The sequence below is a fragment of the Choristoneura fumiferana genome, chromosome 30 (assembly GCF_025370935.1).
Source record: "Choristoneura fumiferana chromosome 30, NRCan_CFum_1, whole genome shotgun sequence".
Taxonomy (NCBI): Eukaryota; Metazoa; Arthropoda; class Insecta; order Lepidoptera; family Tortricidae; genus Choristoneura; species Choristoneura fumiferana.
The window spans coordinates 1,394,078-1,413,069 of record NC_133501.1 but is presented as its reverse complement, the minus strand read 5'-3'; the positions used below and the strand labels follow the sequence as shown (position 1 = coordinate 1,413,069).

Here is an 18,992-nt window from a genome sequence, read left to right as displayed (position 1 = left end):
CCAAATCCCCACAAACTCTTCTTCTCAAGTCTGAGTTCCAAACAGTGCCGGTTTTAGCACTTCCAGCACCCTGGGCGGGATTTCCACAGCACCCACAACTTTAGGGAATTTTCTAGAAGGAACCCCCATTAAATCCGGCGCTCTGGGCGGTCGCCCCACCGCGCCCTACCCTAACGCCGCTACTGGTCCCAAACACGCTAACAACAATGTGACACAGCGAACATGCAACTTGAATTAATCCTTCATCTCAGCCAAAATACATATCACAGCACTGCACAGTTCTCCTCTCGGAATGAAAGGATTTGGGCCGTAATTCCCACTCTGGTCAGTAGGTAAGGCTTAGATGAATGATTGGTCTCGCGCGCTCGCTCGACTAGATACCGCGGGAACTAAAAACAAAACGTTCGTGAATGCGGCAACTCAATATTGTAGTGTGCGTAAGAACGGTGTAAGACAATTTGCAAGGATGCTAGTGTGCGTGACGAATTGTGTTGCCAGCTGCTCCACTGTTACCCGAATTATCGGGAAAATAAATTATTCTGTGGTCTATTAAGTTACTGGTTACAAAATGTATCTTGGGAAATACTTAGAAATTAAGAAGTAATTAAGAGTGAATGTATTAATATGTTTGTGTATAGGTTAGGCGTAGGTTTCTTCTTTAAAAAATGGTAGGTATGATGTAGGTATATCAATGATCAGGCCTCACTTTTAATTAAAAAAATATATATTTAACAACATTCAATATTTACAAATTATTACTGAAAATTCATGGACTGAGTCACCAACTAAGAAGTTTTTGCGTACTTAACACGTTGCACCTATAGTTAAACCTAATATAATTTACAGGTTAATTAAAACTAAAATAAAAATAATTGTTTACAAAATATACATACATAGGTAGATGCATACATACATACGCTTGAAAAACATAACCCTCCTTCGGGCAGTCGGGTAAAAAGTTAACATTTCAGGAAAATGGGAAGAAATACGAAAAAAAAAATTTTTCGTTTCCCGTAATACCTAAGTAAATCAGCTGATCGGGCTTTTGACTGGGAAGACGAAAAACATTTTTAATTTTAAGACACATTCACCCCTTAATTAAATAGTGTCGGGTAACAATTTATACACCTTCAGTGTATAATATCACAAAGATAAACATTAAATAATATAGAACTAGGTTATGTATATATAATAATTACGTTAGATACTTAAATAAAATAAGTTATTAAAATTTATCATCATTTAATGATGATAACAATAAAATTCAATTATTAAAATCTCAACCACGGGGAATTTGATTCTTGTGTACGCGGCAACACAGAATGGCATTTAGGGTTCATGTTATTTTATTTGTAATTTCGAAATTATACGATATTTACTGATGGTATGTGATCCCAGTGTCTTTCTTATTTCTTGTTGTATTATTTTTAAACAGTTTCACTGCGAAAACTGGCATTTTACTTCGGTTATGACCAAAATTTAACAAAAATTCGGGACATGCTCATTACGCACAGTTTGCAACGCGACTGAGTCGCCTCGGGCTCAGGTACGCCGATTTCGGCGTACTATTTGTTGCCGCATTTGACAAGTACGCCGGCGGTATCTAGTCGAGCGAGCGCGCGAGACCAATCATTCATCTAAGAGGTAAGGGTTGGTTTATTTGAGTAAATTGTTAATTTTGTAGTAATTGTTATATAAAATTATAAAAAATACCTAATAGGTACTAATTTACAAAATGAAATAACTAAATAAATACTTTATTATTTATCTTTTAATTTTATTTAATTTTTTTATAAAATTTACAAGGGATAATTTTTTAATACCTATCATAAGCTGTTTTAGTGTCCCACTGCCAGGCAACGGTCTCTCCCCCAGTCTTCCAACTTGTCTTGTTGCACCTATGGATCAATTCATTGTATAATATCTTACCCGATAAGCCTCTGAATCGTGTGAAAGAAGGGAATACAGATTGTTTACACCATCATTTACACGGCAAAGTTGGAACAACTTCCGGTCATTACTGAGACACGTACAACACAGCGATTTCAACATTATTTCTGAACTATCCTCCATTTTAACGCGTCTGTAGCCACTTAAATACTTTTATAACATCAATACAGTTACTTAGGCTGCAGTATAAATTAGTTATAATTGTTTTATTTTGTTTCTGGACTAGGCTGATTGGACATTGGTTGTTTTGACAGGAAGCCGTCAAAGTTGATTGCATTCCGTTTAGTTTTTGCATCATTGACGAGTTACATATTAAAAAATAGTGTGCGTTGGATGGAAATGGAAACGAGCGTCGAGCGATTTCATATGGCCGCGGCCTCTTAAGAAGCTTTTTAATTTCACGGGCAGAAATTCGCGTCTGTAATGTCAAACAAATTTCTCTATAGGTACTAACCTATATAAAAATGTACTCTGTGGGTACTAATTGGTACTCTTTATTTAATACTCTTTTATTTATTTGATTAAATTTTTTGTCATTCTGTCATTCCAATGCGTAGTCTCACGTGAGTCTCACTCAGATATTTCGCCGAATATTATTGCGTAAATTTAGTTGTTTAAAAATAAACAATTATTACAGAAAATATTGTAATTATACTGTGAGGCTATAAACTTTAATATATTGTAACATCCACTTTGTTTCTTACTACTTCGCGACTTTGCTTGCAAAATATGTAATACAGTGACTGAGTGTTTTTTAAAAATGTATGATATAAAGAGTGAATCTAGCACCGCGAATACTGCGATATGTTGTGGATGCCTCAGTACAGATCGGAGATTGTCTCCCTTGGTTCATTACGATTTATTCTACTCCCTTTTGGGGAATAAGGAAACGTTAGAGGTAAGTTTCTTTAGTAGAGTTATTTTACGATGACAATATGCAAACCCAGTAGCGGCTTATTAGGGTAGGGCGCGGTGGGACAACCGCCCAGGGCGCCGGACTTAAAGGGGCGCTTGCAAGCACCAGGCGCCCCCTTTATCCTCTCGCTAATTGAACGAAGCCTAAAGGGGGGGGGGGTATAAATCTTCATGTAAATATTTTATTTATTAAATACTCATACCATGACCGTAATAGCAATGTTTTAGGCAAAAATATATTCTTTGTATTGGAAAGTGTGAGACTATGCCCACTATCATGTATTTCATTTGCATTCTGTTTCTGATTCATTCCTATTACGGTCATTTCATGATACGGCATAGTGGGTAGTGACCTTTATGCATTAACTTTTGAAAAACCTCACAACCTACGGCAAACAAGTGCAAGGGATCTGACCTAAAAAAGTATTACTTGAAAGTGGACTTTCTATTAGTTAACGTCATTTGATATGTAAGCTCTCAGCCTGATTGACAATAGGGCATATTAAGCAAAGCTCTGCGCAGGGGGCGACACTAGCACAAACCGTAAAGAAACCGCCATGACAACGTCAATTCTCTTTGTATTTTGTCGCCATGACGGATCATGACCAAAGACCATTATTAATACCTATAGAAATCATTTATGAGTAACAAAATAAATTTAATTTAAATCGATAGTAGCGATAGAGCTATATTTACAAAAATTTAAATGAAATAATATGATATTAGGGCATCCTACGGACATTTAAGATACTCAAAAACATAAACCATAAACATATAGTATGGGCTAGTGCTGCTCTCTGAAGGGATAAAATTGCAGTAATATTCCCTATTGCAGATATTTATAAAAAAAATAATTTGATTTGTCAATCAATAAAGATATCAACTGCAACAAGAAATGAAATGCATTATTTGCAGATTCATTACTGTCTGTCGCCGCCATATGTGAATGAAATAATGCTTCATCATCTCCCATCATTCCCTATTGCAGGACCTGAAGTATTTTGATGTACTGCTGTGTTGGGAGTGCACGGCGCTGCTACGGAGAGTGGCTGCGTTCCGGACGCGGCTCCAGAATGCACAGTGTGTTCTGAAGCTGGCTCATGATAAACAAGTTAGTACATTTTATACATTGAAGGAGGTTAGTGCTATATATTTATTTTATTAGCAAATACATAAAGAATGAAAGAAGACATTTATACACTCACAAAGTCACACAAATACAACAAAATTTAAACAACACACAAAAAAAAAAATGAAAATAGTAGGTTTTACGCCAGATTTTGTATGGCCTGCATTAAAAAAAATAATGCCTAAAAAATGAAGTTGCCATTTTTCACACACACACACACACACACACACACACACACACACACACACACACACACACACACACACACACACATGCTCACACAGACACACACACGCTCACACAGACACACACACACTCCACACAAAGAGAGATGTTCTAAATTGATGCGCGAACGCATATCTTTGATTCATATTTATTTCTTTGCTTTTTGCAGATACAAATAACATCTCTATCAATTCTTGAATCCAACCATAGACAAGGCTACCATTACATCATAGAGGAGACCATAGAGGAAAAACCAGACATAGAACTTTTCGTAGACAACTGCACAGAAGCAGAAATCAAACAAGAAATAGAAAATGACCATTTTGAAAGTGATTCTGGCCATGACAAACTTTTAGAAGCAAAAGCACCCTGTGTTAAAAATGAAAAAAAACATGTTAAAATAGAGAAAGATCTTTTAAAAATAGATAATGATATAGATTTTAGTAAATTAGAGCTATATTTTACCAAGGTGCATCTGAGTGAGACAGAAGTACAGGAATCACTGGCGAAAGACAGAGATGACAATGATTCTGTTAGTCGCCCCCTTAAATGTGGGGCATGTGGCTTCCGGTTTACATATAAAAGTGATTTACAATCCCATAAAAGAGAATACCATAATAAGGTATGTAAGTTACACAACAATGCCTAATGAACTTACATCCTTGTAGCTTGCTGCAGTATAGTAACTATTGTTCGCGTGGCTGTACGCAACAGTAGCCTGTTGCCATGGTAACGTCTTCTGAGTTATTTATTAAAAGTTAGGACATTGCAACAGTTTTAAGGCAAATACTTTATAGCTCATCTCTCGTATAAATTGCAAACATTTTTCTAACAAAGTGTATCACAGAAGTCTCCTGAGTCACGAGAAAGATTGACCCACAAGCAGAATGATAATGTAGTTTGTTGCATAAACGTAAAGGTAAACCAAGAATATATGACTATTGTCAAGAGGGTGCTATTATTTTTATGGCAATAGTTCAGAGGGCCTACTCCGAAATTCGAAAATCGAAGTTCGTATCGTACCGTCCCTCTCGCTCTCGTATTAAATAGTATAAGTGTCAGAGGGACCGTACGACACGAACTTCGAGTTTCGTAGTAGCCCTGCAGTATAGTCGAAACAATGACATCTTGACTTGTCTACAACGTTTACCTGTTAGCTCTGATGTTAATTTGGAAAGGTTTTATAGTGAAATAGTTTTATTCCCCAAGCGTTTTTTTCAGTAGTTTATTATAAACATTATTTACAATGATCCGTTGTTGACTACTAATCGTTTTGGGCATTTTTGTTATTGTTCAAAAAAACCGCCACAGTGACACTGACAATCATTAAAATTATTGCCAGTGTAAGAAATTAGTTCCAATGAAATTCCGCAACATGGCGAATAGTCATAAATTTCTGGTCAGGCTTTACATATTATTTGTTTTAGTTCATAGTTATGTATTTACGTATCAATTTTTTTTAAGCGAAGTCTCCTAATTAAATGTCCGGTGTGTGGCGACAAGCACAGTAACAAGTCGGACTTAATGCTGCACTGGCGCCGCTCTCACCCAGTCAACCGCTGCTTGAAATGCGCGCGAGTGGTGGAACGTGATCTCGACAGAAGGAAGCATCTGCACCTGCACAGGTTCAGATACCGATGTAAGCAGTGCGATGTGGACTTTCCGTAAGCAATTTTCATCACTATCTCCTACCTATATGTTACAAAACGTTGCGTAAATAGTCGCATAATTTTCGCAAGTCACAATGTAATGTTTGTCCGAATTTTTGTTAGTCATCACTTTTTTTTTTCAATACATTCTGCCCTTAAACAATTATGCAAGCTGATGAGAAACCGTTACAATAATACCCGTAAAGCGGAAATCGGTTTAAATGGTCCCCTATAAAGAGTCCATTTACAATATTAAATATATTGACCCGGATAACTCACGTCTTAAATCGAGTTTAGCTCGACATGTTTCGGGCTAATCCGTAGCCCTTCGTCTTCGGAGCAACGCGACTCAGCGGCTACTGCAACACGCCGCCGCTCTGCTCGCGCGACTACCCGACGAAACTGACACCGGCACACAACCACCCGCGTTTTCATCATTACAACTGCAAGCTGCTGACGAAGGGCTACGGATTAGCCCGAAACATGTCGAGCTAAACTCGATTTAAGACGTGAGTTATCCGGGTCAATATATTTAATATGAGTGAGTCTCACGGTGGTTTCATGTTCAGTCCATTTACAATATTTGAAAACCGTAGTATCACTGTATGACATAACGCCAAATAAAAATTGGTAAGATTTTTCATTGATATGGCAACCCTATTTCAGTAAAATTAAAGAGTAAACTGTGTAGAATTTTTTGAACATTTTTACCTAATCATATTTTTGCCTCCTATTTACTTTTCAAATCTATCTAAATTTATACCAACTCATCGTTATGCCAATTCACATTATGCGCATTAACGTGTATCACTGATGTCTCCTGGGTTACGGGACAACAACAATAAAAAGTTGATTGAGCCTAGTCAGCCAGTCAATGGACACAACTCTAATGTAGAGCCTTATCGTTATCGCAGAGACCGGCTGCTGTACGCGCACCACGAGCGACGCCTGCACTCGCGCTACGTGTGCGACTATTGCGGCCGCAGCACCGTAGGGAAGAAAGCCATGGAACGGCACATCACGTAACTACCGCCGTCTCACCATCATAAAACATAATCATCATCACCATCTACGTCGTGCATTGAGTAGGCAGACAGGCCTTCCCCCATAGACCTCCAGTTGCTTCGGATGGAAGCGGCTTGCATGAACGTTCTAAAAAAGTACCACTGATGTCCCCTGAGTAACAGGACAGAATAACATACACTGAAAAGTATAATTATAAAAAAAAATACTTCAGACCAACAAGTCCATATTTTTTTAGTAGAAATCTTACAAAACTAGTGTTAGACGCATTATTATTATTCTTCATTATTATTATTAAATTAAATTATTTTACTTAGTGGGTATAGGTGGCTAGAATAGTGTGGACTCTGGTCCAGTGCAAAAAGAGCCGGCTGTCCAGTCGGTCGGCTATCACGGCCAGGAGGCTGTTGCGACTGGCGCGCACTCGGGCCAGCGCGCGCGCAGCAAGGCCGGCAGCCCGAACATATTCGACGCGCTGCACCAGCGCGGCAGACGCAACAGCGCCCTGAACGCGTTATTGTATTGGACTCGTAGGGCGTTGAGCGACCGTTGAGTGTGGCTAGTCCATAAACCCGCGGTATACAGTGACGTACAGAAGTAGTATTAGTAGCTCATTAGATGTCTTAGCACGTAAAATCCAATGAGCATTTAGTTTTTCACTAACATAATTTTAAGTCTCCTTGTTACTAACATATATATGGATATTTAATTGTTCAAAATTGGTATCTGAAATAAATAATTTAATTTGAATGTTTTCATTTAATTTTCATAGTTGATTGGTCTCAAATGTGTGTTGTAAACGTTGCAGATACAACCACCTGGCGAGCACGTGTTCGTGCGGGCGCGTGTTCGGGACGCGCGCGCGGCTGCTGCGGCACGCGGCCGTCGCGCACCCGCCTGACCCGCCGTCCGGCGACAAGGGCGCCTACTGCGTCGAGTGTGACCTGTCTTTCCCGACGCGGGGCAAGTACAGGCGCCATCTAGTGACCGCTGTCAGGCATCGCCCCAGGAAGAAAGAGAGGTGACATTAAACTATAATTTCGTAGGTAGTAGCATGGCCTACCAATCCCTACAAGCTATATTTAATACAAAAAAAAACACCAATAGATGGCACTACTATTAACATTTGTAAATTATAAAATGTGAATAAGCCGAATTAAGTAGAAATATTAAGATTAAAATAAAGACTAGCATATTTTATAAACACAACTTCACATCAACCTTAATTCAACTCCTTAATTTAAAGATAAGAAACACCATAAAAATAATAAATTGAGAATACGAAAGTATAGGCTACATGTGGCTACATTTCAGCTATGAGGCTTTCGTAGTGTTTTGCAATTGTGACGCTAGATGGCTAATAACCGGAATGCGCTTGCTGGGCTTGCCCCGCGCTTGCTCACATTCGTCGAAACTATTTGAGAGAAACATGCCATTCTCTTCTAATGACGTAAATAAGACAGAGACATCATGCGTATCTCTAGTCGTCTAGGCTCAGTTGGTGAGCTTGTTGGTTGTTGTCAGTGTACCGTATCCTTAGTGTCTCACTAGATGGCAATACGTATCGTGTTATTTGTGTTCTCACTGGTGCCATCTATTGGAAAATCGAAGGAAAGAAAAATAGCCAGTTGAATAGCCAGTATTAGCGTGATACCATTTGCTTGTACTAGGTGGTGTCTCTGTTATATATGTACTCTGTGGTAGTAGGTACCGTCGCGGCGAAATGAGGATTTCTTGAGTGGCGAAATAGCGCTAGCTGGTGTCGAGAGGTCCGTTTGACGTCTTATATACTGAGCGGCAAAAAATCTGGCCCTCAAATGTATGCAGAATCGGTAATTTTGTATGAAGGGTGGGCCTAATTTTGTGCCGCTGAGTATATATGTTTGTTTTAGGTCTTGTATATAATTTAATTTTGATCCTCTTGTACAGTGGTCGGATTGACATAAAAATTCATATAATGTATGTACATAAATACGGTAAACATTGCAATTAGAGTCGACAAAAAGTGCAGTGAGCCAAAAGCTTATCTTAAAGATGATTTTTTTAAACAAAAACTTATAATAATGTTTATTTCTCCTAAAAATCCACACCATTACAAAATGTTTAAATTACTTTTTTATTTTTATTTAAATGACTATTTAGAGATATACTTCATTCCTTACAAATAATATGACCGCGAAAGTGTGTTTGTTTGTTCCGCTTTCAGGTATTAACTACTGAACCGACGGCCATTCAAATTTTGCATTTATATTTTATGTAGTGAAAAAAGTTCTTATACAGACCAAGTAAAAATCAATCTTATGTCAATGTCATAAAGACCTTGACATGGAAAAACTTTTCTGCCTTTAACTCTACATCATAGCACACGTTTTATTTTATTTTCTGGTTTTTATTTTTACTCGACTGCCCGAAGAAGGGTTATTTAACCCTTTGACCACCACGGTCGGTAAAACACGACAGCTGAAAAAAGTTTCAGATTTTTGACTGTGGCGGTTAAAAGGTTAAGATATAAATTGTGTCCACTTACTTTACTTATGGGTTAATATTTAAGCGAAATCTCATCATTGTATTAAATTTTTTCAGTATACCATGCCCCGAATGTGGAAAAATATTTTCCAGAAAAAACTACATGAAGAACCATCTCAAGCTGTTCCACACAAATGACTCCAAGCACTACTGCATGACCTGTGACAAGGTGAGGTTATCCTTCATCATGATCATCACATCAGGGTCAATAACCTTTTCTTGTTTGATATTCTGTCGTGTTGTCCAAGAGACAACAGTGACAAAGTTTCTTTAAAAAAATCTTATATTATAATATATCTACTAATAGGCTTCACTACGACAAAAATGTACGCTCGATTCAAGTTCACAGTTCAGTCACACGGCGGCCATGACGTACGAAATACCCGTTCTTGAATGTACATAAGCACGACGACGTCTGTACACGCGTCAATGTGTGCGTAAGACACACAGGGCTGACTATCGCAAAATCCTAGTACCTACTATAAGTACTACCAATTACATTTAAAGATACTTATTTGTAGGTTGGCTTAGATATGTGCAAATAAATGTAATCGTTAATCTTACCTATTTATTTAAACCTACTTAAAATGTGTCTGTCTGTGTATTTAAGCATTATTATTTTCAATTACAATAGATATACGACTACAAACTTAAACGAATTATTCGGTAGGTAGTTATTTCATGTATTAATCGCGTTAATTTCAGAAATCAAACCATTATTTATTTATAAAAGGAAGTAGGTAGGGTACCGTTACCATTTCGCAAAATTATTGCTCCCGAACTTAGGCCGTGCGGCCGACATACATCGCGTTGCGCGCCCGACTGCTTTCCTGCGGTTTTCCTGCAATCTGCGCTTGGAGGGGTGGGGTAACTCGAATCGTTGCGTGGCGGAGCGTGGCCATTCTGTACGTTAGTACTATTATATATTCTGTGGGTCAGTGTGCCACATATGGAACAGGACGAAGTGATCCCACGTTCCCACTATCCCGGATGTGCTCCGCGCCTGTTGTAACTATTTGAACGTCCCCATTCGTGAAGCCAGTATAAAATTTTAATTTCTTAAATGTATAACAGTGGTTCGCGGACCATTGGTTGTTCGTGAATCAAAATGAGTTCACAAAACGATTGATATCAATTTAAATGAATCGAAAATAAAATTGTTTGTGTTAAATTTATTTTGTAAAACATTATGTTTTACAAAATAAATTAACCACAACAATTTTATTTGTCGATTCATTTAAAATTGATATCAATCGTTTTGTGTGATAACAATCGTATTAGTTGTAGCTTACACTATCTTAAGGGCTTTTGGTGAAAATGATCCGTTATTTCATATACCACTGCAATATATGTAACCATACCCCGAATGTATAGATTTTTACTAATTTGTAGTACATTTTATTTTAGCATTAAATTTTCAATTTTCATTCGTTATATATAAATATATATATGTCAAAATTATTATTAAATATATTTTTATTTTGTCTCTCCAGCATTTCGTGACGGGGTTCGCGCTGCGTACGCACAACATGTACGTACACGAAAAGATGCCTAAACCGAAAACGAAGATATGCAACGTGTGCGGGAGGCTATTTGGTGTGAGTAGAGCAGTAACATGTGATCTATTGTACAGTCAGCATCAAAAGTAGCGGATCACTTTTTTACTCTGTCGCATTAACACATTGACAATCTAGCATGGCCTTTAGTACGTGGCTGTAAAACGACAAAGTACAAAAATGTATAACTACTTTTGATGCTGACTGTACCACGTGTGGTACACGACTTTTATTAATACATATGAAAACATTTATTAAACCTTAATAACGCTCCATTGTAGCATACAGAATCAAAAGCACCTATCGAATACATACCTGACTAAGAATATTTTTAAAGCTAGTCGTATTTTCAGTAATTACAATGGAAAGTGTGACGTATTATGAAATAAATAAGGTTCAGTTTCCAACTCAGTGCAAGTGGTCGCTAAATCGCCTCTACCCTATTGAGGGTTAAGGCCTTTACTAACTACCCTACCCTACCCTTAAAGTTTGCTGTTATAACGCTGTATTATAGGTTTATAGGAGTCACTTCTCTGGACGTCTGTTTCAGAGCCGGATCTAGGGTTGGGGGACAACTGGGTGCGCGTCAAATCTAAATCGGCACTAAATTCAATGTTGTATATATTTAGCTTTATTTATTTCAAGCTGAAAAAGGGGAGGAAGGGCTAAGGACGCCTAAAATCCAGTTTTGTCTCGAATTGGAATGTTGATAAATCTATGGACTTTTCGAAAGGTCGGGTCTTGTCTGTCTGTCGAAACCCTTTGTAGGTTCCTTAGCCAAAATGGCAAAAACGAATCCTCATAATTTCGCGTCTGTTTGTTCGTTTGCCGCTTAAAGACTGTTAGTGCTGGAAAGCTGTAATTTTTTTTTAACAGGGACGGACGGAACTCTATCTTAGGGGTGTCCGACACGCTCGCTCTTGGCCACCTGTTTATTTATTTAATTATTTAAGGAACAGTTAAATACAACTTACAAACAAATACTATTCTAGTTGCGCATATAATAGAACACACATTGTTTCCAGACGAACCGTGTGCTGGCTAATCACATGCGCACGCACACGGGCGAGCGTCCGTTCGCGTGCGCGCGCTGCTCGGCCGCGTTCGCGCAGCAGGTCGCGTTGCGCGCGCATCTCGCCGCCATACACAAGGAGAAGTGAGGTGCGGACAGTTCATCGTCATCATCATCCCAGCCTATATACGTCCCACTGCTGGGCACAGGCCTCCTCTCAGAATGAGAGGGCTTGGGCCGTAGTTCCCACGCGGGCCCAGTGCGGATTGGGAACTTCACACACACCATTGAATTGCTTCGCAGGTTTGTACAGGTTTCCTCACGATGTTTTCCTTCACCGTTAAGCTCGTGGTAAATTTCAGATGTAAATTCGCACATGACATTGCGGACAGTTATTTATACGGGTAACTGAGTGAGTGGGTAGTTATACAGTGAACCGACAACAAGTTGTTCTATTTTGTCAACACTTAAAAAATAAACAAACTGTAATTTTAAACTTTTTATTTTGTTATCGGGCAGAATACATTACGATAAAGTGCGTGTGTTGTTATTATACAGCAATATTAAGTGAAATTGACTGAATCTTGAAAATAAATATTGGCGAAACATTTTGTGTTAATAGTACCCTCCGGTGTAAAAAAAATAAAGATAAATATATAGGAAAGAATAGTGAAGTTGTGAAAGCACAATGCCACAACCAAAGAATACTGCTTCCACACAGCCGAAGTGTGCAGGTTGTGGCAAGTTTACCACGAACCACCTGACAGATGGCGCTAAGTGCAAAAAATGCAGCAGTGTCTATCACAGGGTGTGTGTGAACTTGGGGCTTGATGCACGCGTATCATCTGCGTGGGTGTGTCCGGCGTGCAAGGTTCAGGTGCCACGGAGTGACAACACTGATACCCCAGTCAAGGGCAGTGAGCAGGAGGGGGCCGGGGTCGATGAGCCGTCGCCTGTTCAGGACCTCACTAGGGAGATCCGTATGTTCCGTCTGGACGTAGCAGCCATGAGGGAGGAGATGGCTGGTCTGCGGCGCGATATAGCCGAAATGCGCAGTTCCATTGGTGGGTTTCAGGCGAGGTTCGAGGCCGTCGAGGAGAGGATCAGCCGCCTCGAGGCGCGCACGGAGGAGAGAGCAGCTGACGGCGCTGGCGATCATTTGGCCAATACCGTTGCGGAGCTCAAGGCGGAGCTCAATGACCGCGATCAAGACCTCCTCCTCGGCGACTTGGAGATATCCGGGATCCCTGAGGCGGCCAGCGAGAATGGATTGCATCTTGTGGGCCTGGTTGCGAGGAAGCTCGGTGTGGCCTTAGATGAGCGCGACATCGTTTTTGCGGAGCGTGTGGGGGCGCCTCGGCGGTCGCTGGACGTCGCGGAGGGTGGCGGCGCTGCCGGGGACGCGAGCGTCGGTGCGGAGCGACTGCGCCCGCGCCCCCTGGTCGTGCGCCTCGCCCGCCGGGCGCCGCGCGCCGATCTGCTGCGCGCCGCGAGGGTGCGCCGGGGCGCGGACACGGCGGACTTTGGTCTGCCCGGGTCGCCCACTCGGTTCTACGTGAACGAGCGACTCACCAGGCTGAACCGATCGCTGTTCTACAGCGCGCGGCAGGAATGCAGGAGGCTGGACTGGCGTTACCCGTGGACGACGGCTGGTCGCGTGTACGTGCGTCGCGATAGGGATGGGCCTGCCCAACGGATTCGTTCGTCTGAGGACATTGCTCAGGTTTTTGGCACCTTATTGCGTTAGAGCCAGCCCATAATATGTGTTTAATATTTCACTTCAAATGTTCCTTAAATGTGAGTGGCGTGTCGCATAAACATTTGACATATTTATTTTTCTTTGTTATTGTATGGAATTTCCTTACTCTGTTCGTTGCTCCTAGTTTTCTGAGTATATTCCATGATCGTAACATGAACGATGGTTCATAAACGACTCAGAATAGGTTTGTACAACGCAGGTTCCCTTGGCACAAATCATGATGACCTTATAGCGGCTTGTGTCCGTCAGGAGTTTGATGTGCTGGCGATTAACGAGACTTGGCTTAGGGCGGGGGAGGAGGGGCGGGCGCCGGTACTTCCTGGTTGCAGACTCCGACATACCCCTCGACCTCAGGGCACACGTTCACGTGGTGGAGGTGTTGGGTTCTACATAAAGCGCGATGTTAGTGCTCGCACTTGGCCCCACCCGGTGGATCCACTGCACAAGTCTGTAGAACAAATGTGGCTTACAGTGAATGTCAACGGAAGGAAGCTGGTAGTAGGGACAGCTTATAGACCCCCTTGGATGGATACTGATTTGTTTTTTGATGCTTTGTCTGACTCGATTGGTTCGATACCTAATAGTGACAACTTGGTACTGCTTGGTGATTTTAATATAAACTTATTAACCGCTAGTGATGTAAAAATAACTAAATTTAACCACTTTCTGTCTAGTTTTGGCTTGTCCCAGTTGGTATCGGAGCCCACGCATTTCACAGACACCAGTCAGACGTTGCTCGACGTAGTTTGTACCGACCTACGTTCGAAGAAGGTCACTATTGAGCATGTAGGTTCTTTGATAGGACACTGTCTAGTCATATGTGAGTTTGATGTTAGACGTGACAGGCCTAAACCCTTTTCCATAACCTACAGATCAATAAGAAACATAAAACAGAAGGAATTTGATGCTGACCTGCAATGTATGGAGTGGAATTTGCTGGCCAATCCGGATAATGACAATGTCAGTAACATGGTCCATGTGTTGAGTCAGCATATTGTCGAGTTATTTGACATCCATGCCCCAATAAAGTCGTCTGTTGTCAGATCTCGCACTCCCCCATGGATCACAGACACAGTTAGACTCATGATGCGGTTGCGTGACAGAGCCGCGGGTGACTACCATAGAACTGGATTAGAAAGTAAAAAAAAGTATCATAAAGATTTGAAATCAATTGTAAATAAAGCACTATTTAATGAGAAGTCAGCCTATTTTAATCAAAATATAAATAATAATATACATAAACCAAAATTACTGTGGAAAAATCTTAAATCTACTATATTGCCTAATGATAACAAAGACCTACCAACTAGTTTCAATAATCCTAATGCTATAAATAGTCATTTTCTTAATTTACCGGCCACCACTGGAAGCACCATATCACAACTGACTTACTTTGAATTCCATAAGTTTAGTGACTCAGTTTTTCATCTTGAATTGGTCAGTACAGAACAAATTGTAAAAATTATAAATAAATTAGAATCAAATGCTGAAGGTTGTGATGGTATTAGCCTAAACATGTTAAAATTGACATTACCATGCACTGCTGACATAATTAGAGATATAATTAATATCTCCATATTAACATCAACATTTCCTGACATCTGGAAACATGCAATAGTACGCCCTTTGCCTAAAATCTCAAATCCAACCGAGCTTAAGGAACTTAGACCGATCAGTATATTGCCATGTCTGTCAAAGGTCATGGAAAGAGCTGTGTGCTCACAATTGACCAATTATTTAGAAAATAACAACATGTTGCCGGATGTGCAGTCTGGCTTTAGAAGGGGACGAAGCACTGTGACTTGTCTGCTGGATGTAACTGACAATATTTTGTGCGCGCAAGACAAAGGAATGTGTACTTTTTTGGTGTTGTTAGACTTCTCTAGGGCATTTGACTGTCTAAATATTGAGATGTTGTTGTCCAAGTTGAGTTATTATGGTTTTGACCACAATGCAATAAAATGGTTTGACAGCTACCTTAATAATCGCTATCAGTATGTGAAACTGCAGAATAAAGATGGTTCTTTTCAAATATCCGACAAGGCACATCTCACTCGAGGAGTGCCGCAGGGATCCATCCTCGGACCGATCCTATTTATTTTATATACTGCTGACATACAGACTCACATTAAATACTGCAAATATCATATTTATGCAGATGACATTCAAGTGTATTTGTCATGCAAGCCATCAGAGATCAACGGTACCATAGATAAACTTAACGATGACCTCACTAGCATAGCTTCTTGGGCCACAAAAAACTCCCTAGTACTCAATCCTGACAAGACCAAATACCTAATTTTTGGTAGTAAGCAGCAGATGGCCGGCCTTGACTGTGCGGGCATGGCACAAGTCACAATGATGGGTAGACCCATCGAGCGTGTGTATGAGGCGCGTAACTTGGGTCTTGAAATGGATTGTGGATTACGTTATGAGAAGCACATTGCAAGGTCGGTTGGAAGTTGCTTCTATAAACTTAAAATCCTGTATAGAATTAGGCCATTTATAAGTGAAAGCTTGCGCATTCAGCTGGTGGAGTCACTGATTTTGTCTAAGTTGAACTATATGGATACAGTGTATGGTCCACGCCTTCTTGCGAAAACGAAGAGACTTGTACAGCGAGTGCAAAATGCTTGTGCACGTTTTTGTTTTAGCATTCCATTGAGGGCTCATGTCACTCCATTTTTAAATAAATATAGTATCCTTAAAATGCAACACAGACGCAAGCTTCACCTTGCCTGCCTCCTCTTTGGAGTAGTAAAGAATAAATCCCCACCGTATCTTTTTGAGAAGTTGTCTTGGTCTTCTGGCCATCAAGTTCGCGGAGCTCGGCAGTGTGGTGTGCAACTGTTGACACATCGTCATGCTTCAGCTGCCTTCCGCGGTAGTTTCCGATATGCTGCCACAAAATGTTGGAACAATATCCCACCGCCAATTAGGGACCTGAAAAATATATGTGGCTTTAGAATTAAACTTAAAAAGCATATGAATGAGCACCAGCAAAAGCAGGAAACTCTTATTCATGACACCAGTTGCATTTAGAGAGTTTTTGTCTTGTTTATTTTTGTTTATTTGTCAATTAAAATAACGGCATTGCCCGTGGGAATATCGGGATAAAAAGTAGATGTGTTGCTTCAGATCTCCAGCTTTCAAGGCGTCAAATTACATCCAAATCCATCCAGCAGTTTTGTGGCAAACATGGGCACACGCACACGTGCACACACACAAACACACACACACACACACACGCGCGCACACACCCATGCATAGAAACTTTCGCATTTATAATATTAGTATAAAGTAGGATCATTTACTAGGTACTTATGTATTTCTATTGTGTACCTATAGTTAGTGTTTAGTTCATTGTATCTTCATATTATTTGTTTGGCTTAATTATAATTATGGGTCATGGATGTCTACAAACCTTTTGTTTTGCGCCCCTTCTGCATGGCATTATCTAGCTGTGCATGCTTTTTTGAGACTGCCACGTTGGATTTGTTCATGGACTCCGAATGGGACGTTTGCTGTTGTTATTGTCATCTTTCGGGTACCTTGGCCATTTGGGAACCTGCAAGACGTGCGTTGTAGTGTATAACAAAGTTATGGAGCTTATGGTTGTTGTGAATAATGATAAGGATAACAGCTTGATTTTGTTTTTTTTTATTTTAGGTTATAACTAGCGCCACTTTTTTACATACCTGTTGTTTGCGTTCCATGGGCGCTGCCGTGACTGTGATGTTTGTTTGAACATCGCTATAAGTACCGTTGGCGCTTTGTTTGCACTGATATTTTATGGTAATGGTAATGGATTATTCGGAACTCATTCTTTTTTGCACGAACTATGAATCCATCCATACCACGCAAAGATGCCACGTCTATAGCACAGAGTACTTTTTTTTTTCTTTTTTCATTTTTTAATGCCACGTCAATAATTGCATTATTGGCAAAGGCAATAGGCCTATACAGACGTGCATATTATTCTCTTTTTTCTTTTATTTATATTGTGTGTAGTTATTTTTATGTTGTAAATTACTAGTTTTGTGTATTGTAAAAAATTGTTTTAGTTGTCGAGTTCGCTGCTGTTTTGTTTTGTTCTTTTAACACTTAAATGGTTCCAACGGAAGACCAGCGTCGGCCGCAAGGTTGACATCATGCTGAGTTGGGACCATTTCGTGACAAAATTTATTTCCTTTTTTTCTTTTTCTTTTATTTGTAAAAATGTCACGAATAAATGTTTTTCTTTCTTTCTTTCTTTCTTTATACTATTTATACCCTGGTCCTATACAAATAATGGATCCTATTTATGAGATAAGAGTGAGTCCCACGGTAGTTCCATATTCATTAATATGATACGTTGTTATATCGATAATTTCACACTGATTTAGGCTGCGGCTGCACTGAGGGGGAGACGAACAGAGCGGAGAGGACACGTGTAGGATCGACCAATCATATTAGTTGAAACCCACATCTCGGCAACGAGATGTAATATGATTGGTCAATCCCTACACGTCTCCTTTCCTCCTTTCCTACGCCGCTCGTCTCCGCCTCAGTGCCCAGCCCGAGCCAGAAGTCAGCCTTATTTGTTTGTTTATTATGTATCTTTGGGGTTACTGAAAGGATTCACTTTCTATACAATAAAATTTTTGTAATGATTATATTAGACTGCTTATCCCGGAAAAGTGAGAATGTTCCCACGGGATTTCTGTGCTCTTTGCCCGGAGACAACGCAAAGCATTTTGGTCTACCATTTGACTGCATTTGGTTTCTTTATTTCCAGATACTAAATCCGTGAGATTGGAGATAAAAAAAAAACTGAACAAAAGCTTGAAATTGCCTTCAAGGATCAGAAGATGAAAGACCCACCAAAAATCGTATTGCTGTACTATAAAAAAGCCATGGCATTTGCTCCGTTATGTCAATAAAAGTAAAATTATGTCAACTCTTTAGTTTTATTTATAGTAAAAATAATTATGATACATAATATAAACTCAGCCTTAATATATCTTAGACTATCATTACATTAATATAATGAATGTATTATATTATTTTACAGATTCATTTTTTACAAATAGCATTCACAGGACAATATGAATTACTTCACAAATCGACCTGGTGCTAAAATAAAGCATTCATCTCTTTCGCACACCATATTGGTAATATAATAAAACCGACAGGTTATCATGAAATAAGTAACAACATTGCAAAGTAATTTTACAATTTCTTGTACTTCTATTGCGGACATGTTAGT

General features: G+C 39.8%; 2 protein-coding genes across 2 annotated transcripts in view; both read left to right on the top strand.

Annotated features, from left to right (window-relative positions):
* The window catches only part of LOC141444451 (uncharacterized), a 28,710-nt gene extending 10,027 nt beyond the window's left edge, over positions 1-18,683 (top strand). Inside the window, exons 8-17 of the mRNA XM_074109998.1 lie at positions 2,645-2,848; positions 3,854-3,976; positions 4,389-4,841; positions 5,684-5,883; positions 6,783-6,890; positions 7,700-7,912; positions 9,475-9,586; positions 10,911-11,015; positions 11,999-12,134; positions 18,522-18,683. Of these exons, the coding sequence (XP_073966099.1) occupies positions 2,645-2,848; positions 3,854-3,976; positions 4,389-4,841; positions 5,684-5,883; positions 6,783-6,890; positions 7,700-7,912; positions 9,475-9,586; positions 10,911-11,015; positions 11,999-12,133 (1,653 nt within the window). The 3' untranslated portion in view covers position 12,134; positions 18,522-18,683. The remainder of the gene's footprint in view (positions 1-2,644; positions 2,849-3,853; positions 3,977-4,388; positions 4,842-5,683; positions 5,884-6,782; positions 6,891-7,699; positions 7,913-9,474; positions 9,587-10,910; positions 11,016-11,998; positions 12,135-18,521) is intronic.
* On the top strand, positions 12,484-14,189 carry LOC141444890 (uncharacterized). Its single transcript, XM_074110636.1, has one exon. It carries the CDS (start codon positions 12,674-12,676, stop codon positions 13,730-13,732), a length of 1,059 nt encoding a protein of 352 aa, XP_073966737.1. The 5' UTR covers positions 12,484-12,673; the 3' UTR covers positions 13,733-14,189.
* Positions 18,684-18,992: the final 309 nt, after the last annotated feature.

Bases quoted from the DNA above. Each gene is read 5' to 3' on its own strand.
- LOC141444890 (XM_074110636.1), top strand. From the start codon at position 12,674: ATGCCACAACCAAAGAATACTGCTTCCACACAGCCGAAGTGTGCAGGT.